This window comes from Hydra viridissima, unplaced genomic scaffold (assembly GCF_058129835.1).
Source record: "Hydra viridissima isolate aposymbiotic clone 2 unplaced genomic scaffold, HvirCarnegie_v1 scaffold_10, whole genome shotgun sequence".
Classification (NCBI taxonomy): domain Eukaryota; kingdom Metazoa; phylum Cnidaria; class Hydrozoa; order Anthoathecata; family Hydridae; genus Hydra; species Hydra viridissima.
The window spans coordinates 2,009,904-2,020,587 of NW_028324309.1; the positions used below are offsets into that span (position 1 = coordinate 2,009,904).

At 30.3% G+C, this 10,684-nt stretch overlaps 2 protein-coding genes and 1 pseudogene across 2 annotated transcripts; all 3 read right to left on the bottom strand.

Annotated features, from left to right (window-relative positions):
• Positions 1-363: 363 nt before the first annotated feature.
• On the bottom strand, positions 364-3,271 carry LOC149882578 (uncharacterized). The gene has a single exon (XM_090101223.1). The coding sequence runs from the start codon at positions 2,885-2,887 to the stop codon at positions 524-526; it is 2,364 nt and encodes a 787-aa protein (XP_089957349.1). The 5' UTR covers positions 2,888-3,271; the 3' UTR covers positions 364-523.
• Positions 3,272-5,016: 1,745 nt separating this feature from the next.
• On the bottom strand, positions 5,017-7,341 carry LOC145193490 (GTPase Era, mitochondrial-like). The gene is made up of 2 exons (XM_080070953.2): positions 6,506-7,341; positions 5,017-6,115 (listed from the first exon to the last, which is right to left on the bottom strand). The coding sequence occupies exons 1-2, from the start codon at positions 7,322-7,324 to the stop codon at positions 5,897-5,899; spliced, it is 1,038 nt and encodes a 345-aa protein (XP_079927079.2). The 5' UTR covers positions 7,325-7,341; the 3' UTR covers positions 5,017-5,896.
• A 655-nt stretch (positions 7,342-7,996) lies between these two features.
• On the bottom strand, positions 7,997-9,620 carry LOC149882579 (uncharacterized; annotated as a pseudogene).
• Between the last annotated feature and the right edge of the window lie 1,064 nt (positions 9,621-10,684).

Below are 10,684 nucleotides of genomic sequence, written 5' to 3' on the forward strand. Positions count from 1 at the left end.
ACCGAAATTTGACTTCCAAGTGTCGGGCTGTTTCAGTTTCGGTTTCAGTTTTGCTCAAATTTCGGTTACGGTTTTACTGAACCGAAATTTCGGTACTTTCGGTTTCGGCCGGAATGATCGATTTCGGTCGTTTACTAGCTGTGGGACTTTTTCGTCATTCCGTGGCGAAATCGCCTCGCAATATTCTTTTTAGACAAACACCTATTAAAAATATTTACCACGAACACCAGTGAGACGATGAAAACAGATTTATCACAAACGCCAGTGAGACGATGTAAGCAGATCAATGAAAAGCTAACCTGAGCAGTTATCAATATGAGCACTTAATAGTTGATTGTTTTTTTTAAAAAAAAAAAAAAAAGCTTAACCACTAACGGTTATACTTATAAAAACACAATTAAAAGCTATAAACAATTTAACATAAAAATACATATGCCATATTACAGTCGTGTTAACACAATTGCAAAATTATGCTGTTGTAACAATGCGGTACTATTTACTATATTGTTAAAATATAGTTGTGTTATAGAATTGCTACTATACAGTCATATATGATGCGTCCTATTTGATCATACCCTGCAATTGTAGGATGTATATAATCATCTGACCACCATGCTCTTTTTTCTGGATCAGATAATGATGCTAAAGGAAATTGCCGCGCTAAATCGCACGATATCGTCCAATTAGATTTATAATTTCGAATTTTTTCGTTTAAAATACCCCAAACAACCAAAAATTCGTTATAGCTCGAATAGACACGCTTACTTAACGGCATTCTTGTCTCAGGAATTGTTAAGCTAACGGTAGAAACACCATGGGCATGACAAAGTTCATGCAGAGCCTCGATATCTGAAAATATGTCTACTTTTAGGTCCAGCTTAATAAGATCATTTAAGCCTCCAAGTATAACTACTAAGTCTAATGGCGCTTCTGTTACGAGTAGTTTTTCTAATCTTTTATACATTTGTATATGTACTTTCTCACCTCCGACACCTTTATTTATTATTTCAAATTCGTTTCCGATATTTGATTTAAGTAAATAACCGAGCATTACAGAGTAAGGATGGTAAATCTTGCGGTTTCCATAATAGCCTGACGTCAAGGAATCACCTATACACAAAATACGAATTTTGTTCAAATTATCTCCTGACTTACTTTTTTTTTGAAACTGTAACGGAGAACTTTCAGCTGGAAAACTTGATTGCTGCAAAGAGCTTTCGGTTGCAATTTTTAATTGTTGAGGAAAACTTTCAGATGGGTTATCAAGTTGTTGTGGAGAACTTTCAGATGGGTTATCAAGTTGTTGTGGAGTGCTTTCAGAGGGAATGTTAAAGATGCTAAATGATTGCTGATTTGTAAGCTCCTTTTCACTTGCGCTTTTAATTTCTGGTTTTAGTTTAGTAGCTTTGTTATGGATTTCAGGGCTGGAAATGTCCACATAATTAGGAAATCTATTTTTGTTCATAAAATTCCAATACGGAACCGTCTGAGGACCGTATAAAATTTGTCCGTATGAGGGTTGTGCGTAGAGATTTTCAACGTTATTATATTGCAATGAATCATAGCGCATCGGCCATTGAGAAGCTAAACTATCTTTCTCAATGTTATAGGGTTGGCTTTGTAACCCCGTTGTCAAAGCAGGATTTTTTGGTGTTTGGGGGTTCGGGTTATTTGCGAAGGAAGAAAGCGTTGGGAAAATAGGTGAAGTTCTTGAAAGGCTTTGATCTCCTAAATTTTCAAATGCGTTTGCTGCTACAGGGTAAAGATTATTGGGGTATGGTTGCTGTGGATTAATTTTTTTTCTATAGTCAGTGTAATAGTTGATCGGATTGTTTGGTTGATCGGACTCGCTAACTTGAGTAACGTCATCTGGAGTGTCGACGCTTGCAACTACAGGAACAGCTATATTTGTTTGTGAATCGTCTATTTTTTTAATCGCATGTTCATCAAATATATCTTGCGAAAGATCATTCAAATCATGTACTCCAGAGTTAAAAGGTATTTTGAAAGTGTCTTGTGTCAAAGGAGGAAGGAATGCACTTTGCTTTTGTTTAATCTTTAAGTACGTTTTTTGAATTTTAAAAGGCTGCATTAAAGGTCTCGATAAGTCATTTTTAAATGTTGCGTACTTTGGCCTTAGAGTTTTTTTTGTTAGTAGAGAGTTATAAGTTTTAGGTAAACTAAATTTACCTCGAGTTTTTAAGAGTAAACGTTGCTTCGAGTCTTGAGATTCACTAACTTTATGAAGTGGTTCAAATATATCTTGAGATTCACTAACTTTATGAAGTGGTTCAAATATATCTTTACTAAAAATTGTTTCATCCGTAAGAATGTCCGGGTTCGTAAGATTATTTCCGTGCGAGGTAATCGTCTTTGAACCCTCATTATAACTGTGATGTTTATGATAACTTATCAATTTCGCTCCTTTTATTACAACACTAGGCTCGTCTACAGGTTGAGGCAGCTCTTCTTTTGTTTGTTTTGTCTGATTAATTTGATTCGGTACTTTTAAAGTTTGTGACTGGAATTTGCTGTTAAAGTTCTGTTCTTTTTTGTGTGATTTCTCGTCGTCTGCAATTATTTCACGGAGTGGAATATTTCCGTTCTCTGGTGAATCAACAGCTTTTTCAACATCGCTTTTCACATCATCAGCGCTCTTGAGTTTTAACACGTAGCTAATGTTTTGGAATGATAAGTAAGTCTCTGGGATGTGTTTGAGCACGGCATTTCGAGTAGCATTAAGTATGGAGTCCAGAGAAACTCCGTTTGCGTCTTGACGTTTAACCGGTTTTAGAATTTTCTCAAGTAGCTTCTGATCAGAATACACGATAAGTAGAATAACAACAACCAATGTCCTTTGCAGTACTTTGCAAGAGGAAAGAAACATTACATTGTCGAACTATCATGACCATTGGCTAGCCATTCAATCACCCGTATCAACTCTTTTTAAAACATCTTGATATCAAATAGGAGCACAATAGATTATGAGTCTAATAACGAGTTGATAAACTTTTGTATATAGTTTAAAACGTCAAATTAACACTCTAGAGGGGGCACCAGATGTATACTGTTTTGTAGAAGCGTTAACTCAGTTGGGGTTCTTTAAACTCAATACTTCTCATTTTCAGCAAATTGAAACAAATTAGTGAAACAGAATCATGCTCAATAAAGTTTAAGAAAATCTACATAGAAATAATAAACAGAAAATTCCATCGGGTGAAATGTGCACTCAAAAGTGGTTGTCTCGTTCCGTTTCCAAAAAGTTTCTTATCATGCCGCAAAAAAAAATACAGTGCTCTGCGAAAAAAATGCACATTTCTCATAGTAAAAATATTTCTCACAAATTTAAAAAAAAAAAAAAGAGTTTCTTATTACCAGTCTTTTTATTTATATTTATATTTTTATGCTATTTATCTACGTTTTTATTTATATTGATTATGTTATCTTCGTTTTTACTTTTTATTTTAAATTGAGTCAGTAAAAGTCATTAAAAAAAAGGTTCATTCATAAAAATGACCACAAAGAAACTTTCCTGGTAATCACCTTAACTAAGTTGGTAAATTTTGCTTAAAAAAACTCCAAAAACTCGTAAACTTTCAATAAAAAACCTCAAAAACTGAGTTTTAATCTAGAAGCTTGCAGACGTTTGCTGTAGAATACTTTTTAAAGTCTGTTTTAGTCAATATTCATTATAATTAACACCTCCATAAATTGTCTATATAGATTTAAACACTAATGTTCTCCGGAAAGAATTTGCCAGATGAATGAACCAGGTTAAAACAAGCTATGACTTCTTTAAATCTGAAAAATGGAAATAGATTAAACGATATTTAAAAAAATCCATTTTTTTTTTTTGGCGCAATATTTAAAATCGCTTGGAAGAGAAAAATTCCTGCTGGAATCTGTTTTATTTTTTTATCTGTGTTTATTTATGTTGATTTTCAGATAAAGTTAAGAAAAACGTTAAGAAAAACGAGCACTTTCGACACCTTTTGATTTTAATCGAGATTCTTAGGCCACAAAAGCTAATCGCGACGATTGGGCAGTGTATAGAGAGCGGGCCACACCCGAAAGAAGCGTAATTGGTATGTCAAATTCAAAAATGGAAATTTTTCCTCAAAGAATGAATGACTAAATAAGTAAATAAATAAATAGATAAATAATTACAAAGAAAATATGCAAAGCGTAAGAAAACTTTGAATAAGATTTTTTAGAAAAAAGAGTCTTATGCTAATGTGTAAGATTGTATGATAAAATTTGACAAAAATTAAAAAAAAAATTAACAAAATTATCAAAATTAGACTAATAGAGAAATAGACATTTATTAGTGTGTGATGGTTAGCACTCTTACATTCATTACGTTTATAAAATACAAATATTATTCCCTTACGCTTCATGCAGTGTTCAATACTGTTTATATCAATTACTCCTCTTTTTTTTTATATCTTCTTTTTATTGCAAATATCTCTTCTTTATTTAAAGCTTCTGGTTAATCTTCTTTAATCGATGTTAAAATCTTCTACTTTTCTTCTTTTATTCAACTGCTTTTTAAACTGCTCATAGAACTGCACGTTCATCAAAGTATTTTTCTATAGTCAGTGTAATAGTTGATCGAATTGTTTGGTTGATCGGACTCGCTAACTTGAGTAACGTCATCTGGAGTGTCGACGCTTGCAACTACAGGAACAGCTATATTTGTTTGTGAACCGTCTATTTTTTTAATCGCATGTTCATAAAATATTACTGCTCATAGAACTGCACGTTCGTCAAAGTATTTTTTTTCTTATCACAAAATTCTCTCTCTTAAAAACTCTCTCTCTTCTTAAAAACTCAAATTTTCTACACCTCTTTAAAACTTCGTCTTCCTCCTCCTTTTAAAACTCTTCTCCATGAAACTCTTTTTTTTTTAGAACTTTTATAGTTTTTGTTTGTTTTTCAGTTGCGATGCCTTTTCATTTATTTATATGGCAGGTTGATGAGTCTTCGTGTTTACGTCTTTTCTCAGTTGTTTTTAACTTTTCTTCTTTCTGCTTTATCATGTGAAACCATGTTTTATGTTAATACGTGCAGCAATGTAAAATAGCATTCGCTATCAATCCCTGTTTACCTAGAATAACAATCTGAGCACGTTTTCTGTCGTTTTCTGTTAGTTTTTCCCATGATTGATATTTGAATTTTTCGCCAAATAAGCAATAATGAAGTGGTTCAGTGTTAATTACGCATGCGTATGATAATACCACTTAAAGTTGTGTATCAAAAAAATATTCTCGAATAGTTTTTACTTTTTTGCTTCTTTGGGCAAAACCTGACCACTGTAATTTTGTAAAGGTGCCAGCACAGAAACAGCAGCTCGATTTAGAAACTGTTGAATCCACGTTGAAAATTAAAATGAGACTTAATCATAAAGCATTACATGGAGCCCTTCAAGAGCAAATAAAACCTTTTTAAATTACTCTATCAAACTTTCATTGAGAGTGGCTAAGGTTTCAATTTCTAATTAATTCAATAAAATGTAAAATGTCAAGTGAACCTAACGAAAGCTCATAAAGTAATCAATAAATCAATCGATTAAATTGATAAAAAAATCAATGTTTAAAAGCTAAAGCATCCATTATTCACAGTTTATTGATTTAAATTTGGAGCATACTTATAACTTATATTGTCTTAAAGTTATGACAAACTTGTGGAGATTCCTGTAATTGTCTTAAAGTTATGTCAAACCTGTGGAGAAACCTGAAATAAGTAAGGTTTAAAATGCGCAAAATAAGCAGCCTTCAAAAAAACTGATCATCTAAATCACTTTACAAACAAAAGCAAATTTAAAATAAAAAATCTAAAGATATTTACAGTGAGTTTTTAAATGATAAATTTTCGATCAGTTTTTGCATAAGAACTTTTAATAATTCTTTAAATCATATTTTGTCATTTTATCTTTTTGACTAATGTCAATTGTGAGTATGACTTTACTCTGAAACATTTCAGCCAGCTCAATCTCGCAAGCTTGAGATAGATCATTAAGTTTTGTCATTACATATCTACATTGACTACTTTTTGGCCATGTTAACTTTTGATGAAGTCGAATTACATCACCATTGCCATGAAACAACACAGTGTCCTAAACAAAAAGTATATGAAGTGTTTTGTTGTAGTAAATAAGATTAATAAAAATAAGAATAATAAAAATAAGGTTAAAAAAACTAAATAAAAATTTAGAACATAACTTAAATTTAAACAAAGTAAAAAAATCATTTGAAACTTTTAAAGTAAAAAATTAAAACTAAATTAAAAACAATTACATAAAAAGAATTTGCAAAAAAAAATCTCTGGTTGAGAAAAAAAAAAAAAAAAAATCTCTCTAGTTGAGTGCTTTTGATAAGTCTACTGATAAGACAACTGATAGTTGCTTATCTTTACACTTCATAGCTTTAAGATAATTTTTAGTAAGAGCTCAAAAAAACTACAAGCATATGATGTTAAGTAATAAATGAAAAATGTTTTTATTCACCTGTTTTACTTTCCATGGAATTTCCTGACCAAAGAGTACCAATAGCTTCTCTCTAAAAACCTCAGCAATTTGAAAGTCTATACTGGAATCACAATATATTTGTTCAGAATACTCCCAAGCACGTGGTTTTGCATTTAATACAAAATAATTAAGCAAATCATCTACACCATCGCCTGAAAATGCTGATATCATAAAACATTTTTTAAAATGTTTAGATCCTCCAAATGACTCATATCCCCAAACATCTTTTTTTCGGTCCATCATTAACATGCATGCAATGGGAATAATGTCTTCTTTTCGCTTCAGTAGGTCTACTTTATTTAATATTAGAACAGCTGGAGTTTTAGGGTTATTGTTCATAATATGAAGTATATTTTCATCAATGAAGTTCCTTGTCTTTTTAGATGCTATATCTGTGATGACAGCTAACATATCAACAGATTCAACAACACGGCGAGGACCACGTAAATGAGCACGATCCATATTAAGACGATGTCCTTCTTCATGAGAAATTATACCAGGAGTGTCTGTAAAAATAATCTGACAACTACCTATATTCTTAATCCCATTAGTTACTGTGCGCGTTGTATGTTTAATTTCAGAAACTGCAGATACTCGTGAACCAACCACAGTGTTTATTAAAGTTGACTTACCAGCATTTGGAGTACCAATAATTGCAACTTTTAGCACCTTCTGATCACTTTGATTTAAGGAGCAAAAAAATCTTTGCAGTGACCTCATGTGTTGTCCAAAAAATTTACATTGAGATTGAAACATTTGTATATCATACAGGCATCTAAACAAAATTTTCATACGCATAAATGCATGATAATTACAGATTTGTTTTACATACATAGCTAAAGATACTAGATATACAAGAAATATACAAACAAGTCATACAGACTTATAAAACAGCCTTCTATTTAATGACTTAAAACAGCAAGCATAATTAAACATATACTTATGATTCCTAATATTGATAAATCTAATAACCAGAAAATAATTAAAAATTTTTTTAACTAAATGATTGTAATTTCAATCAGTAAAAATTTCAATTAAAAAAGTGGTTTTCCAGAAAGGTTGCATCTTGCAACTTTTTTTGTTTGTTTGCGCAATGCAAAAATTTATTTAGCAAATAGAAATGTCACAAATGAAATTAGGCTATTACGTTTAGACTATGGTGTTCTCTACTACTGGCCCATTCATCTTGCAACCGGATTCTTTGTGGGGGCTTACTTTTTTACAGCAAAAAAAAAAAAAAAAAAAAAAAAAAAAGAAAACTTTAGTAAGAGTTAATTTTTAAAAACTAAAAAATATTTTGAGTTTATATACTAGCAATTTTTTTTTGTATGAAGTAAAAAAACAAAACAAAAAATGAACAACCTAAAGTAATAGACAATTTAAATAAAATGCATTGAAATACTTTTTTATTCAAAACTTCACATATTTACATAATTATAATTTCACCTAAAGGAAGGAAAAAAGGAAGAAAGGAAGCCTTACTGTCTGAAACAACAAAATTGATATTTTCTTATAATGATTAGAAAGTGGTACTCAATCAATCAATTTTATAAACTGTAATAATATTTTTACAACTAGATCATTTAATGCAGATCTTTGCCAGATCTTGGAGTGACAGTGGTACATAATTTTTTTTTTTTTAATGTTGCTCAGAATTATACAATTATGTTCTTCTATATCCAATAAATAATAGTCTGATATTATCATTAAAATTGCTTAAAGAATTTCTGCAAACATGATCTTTAACTTTTTGAAATATTATAAAACAAAAAAATCTCCATTGGCAAGAATTATCTGTTGGAATTTTTAATCCACCACAATCCAAAAATTTAGAAAATTGATCATATTTATAATAATAGAATTTTATTTGATCTAAAAGTTCATATTTACTTCTTTCTTTATCATTCCATGTAACATAACCAGCAATATGAACAAGTGATACTTTCTTCAGCAATAGATTTCAATTCTTGCAAGTTATCAAAACTTTTATAACTTTTATCAGATAATTTATATTAGCATAATGCACATTAATGACCAGATTCCACATTAAAATTGTCCATGTCTACATTAATTTCAAAAGTAAAGATGCATGTTTGATAAGTAATTTTTCATTGACCTGTTGAACATTCAGAAAATACCACTAGAACATTGATGAAGTATACTATATTCTTTTTCCAGGTGATCTGATGTAAATTGACCAAGAAGAACATAATTTTGAGTAGTGTTAAGTAAATGTCTGCATAAATCCACCAAGCCATAACAAGTTTGATGTATACAAGTTGCAGCTTCTTTAGAAAGTTGTTTAATAAATCTAACTTGTGGACCTACCATTTTGCATGCCATATCACCAAATCATTTCTCAAACAATTATAAAATGCTCTTGACGATGAAAATATAAAAAAGAGCATATAAACATGTCTGATGTATAAATTTTATCTCCAACTATTTTTGGTTCCATAACTGAAATATGTTGCATAATTACTTCTTTTTTATTGTCCATATTCATGGAACTTAAAAACTGAAGTATCTTATCAAACTTAGAGCAGGTGTCAACAGTTATCATTAGATTGATTGTTAAACTAGAATCATTACACTGAACTCTATTATGAAATGTTTCAAAGCTAAGATTTTCATAAACTTATCGTTTAATGTATTTTTTAATGCCACTTAAAGATATTATGGTAGTTTTTTGAATTGGAACAGCAGTTGGAATCTGAGATTTGGAAACTCTCAGCCAAACAGATGGAGCATTTTTTGGTCAACGTTTTCCTCCATGTACTGTGACTGTTTCAAAATTTGGAGGCCAATATAACTCACAGATAACAGTATTATTGGTGACAACTAAATTAGAGATTGGAACAGCTTTTATCCATTTTTCACTCTCAAAACTATCATTTGGAAATTGATACACTGATACTTTACTAGCTTCACTCGATGTATATTTCTTTTCATTTTTAAAATTGGTGTGATCAGCATACATATTTTTTTGGCATGATATAAAGATTTATTCTGAAATTGAAAAATAAATTATTTGCTTTAAATTAATTCTAAAACTCCACGTTTAAATTTTATAAGTTTATTTATATTATATCATGTTACAACGATTTACAACATTATATACAACATCACATTTTCTCTTTTAAAAATTAGTCTGAACAAATAATTTTAGACAGCCGTAAAAAATAGGTCCCCACAAAAAATTCCGGTTGCACAATGAATAGGCCTGTAATAGAGAACGCCGTGGTTTAGAGGCGAGAAGGTAAATCTAAGACTTAAAGAATTAAAACATGAAGTGCAACAGATGTGTTGAATATACTCGAAAATCTTTATATTTGAAACGCAGGGATACTTCAAAGATTCATAAGATTTGATTGTGGGGTCGCGTTCATAAGATTTGATTGTGGGGTAGTTAAAATTTGAGTAGAGACAAATCTGAGCCAGTATGAATAGGAAACTACAGTATTGGCCATTAATAACAATCCACCATAATTTTTTTAATATCATTCGACTTTGATTGATAATAAATCAATGATTGTTTGCCTTGATATGATTGATATATTGAATGATTGTTTGATTGATAGAAAATCAATCATTGTTTTCAAATATAAAAAGTGTAAATTGATGAGTATCATATTTTCTTTCAAATAAATATAGATATTCATAAAAGTATCAATTGATGCGCTAATTATCTGGATTTTTTTTAACACTTACCTCATAATCTAAAATAATTATAATGGCCAAAATTAACCATCCACTCTATTATTTCAAAAATCCTTCAAAATTGAGTTTGTCTTTGAGAAAAACTTTGAACTTATTTGCAAATTAATAATTATTGTTCGAGAATTTTTTTTTTTAATTGTTATAGATATTTGAAAAGTTTGTGTAAAATGAAATATAAAAATTAGTATCTAATTAACTAAAACATTTCAGCAATAAAATGAAAAAAAGACTGGAAAAACTATTGATAATAGGACAAAATGACAAAATCATAGCTATGAATGACCAAAACACATCTCAATAAGAAAAATTGCGAAACATTTAAACACATCACATGCAACTGGTAGCAGAATAATCAACCGATATCATGAATACAATGCAATTGAAATCTTCCGCGTCCTGGAAGACCTAGCATTTCAAACAAAAGAAATGAGCGTTCAC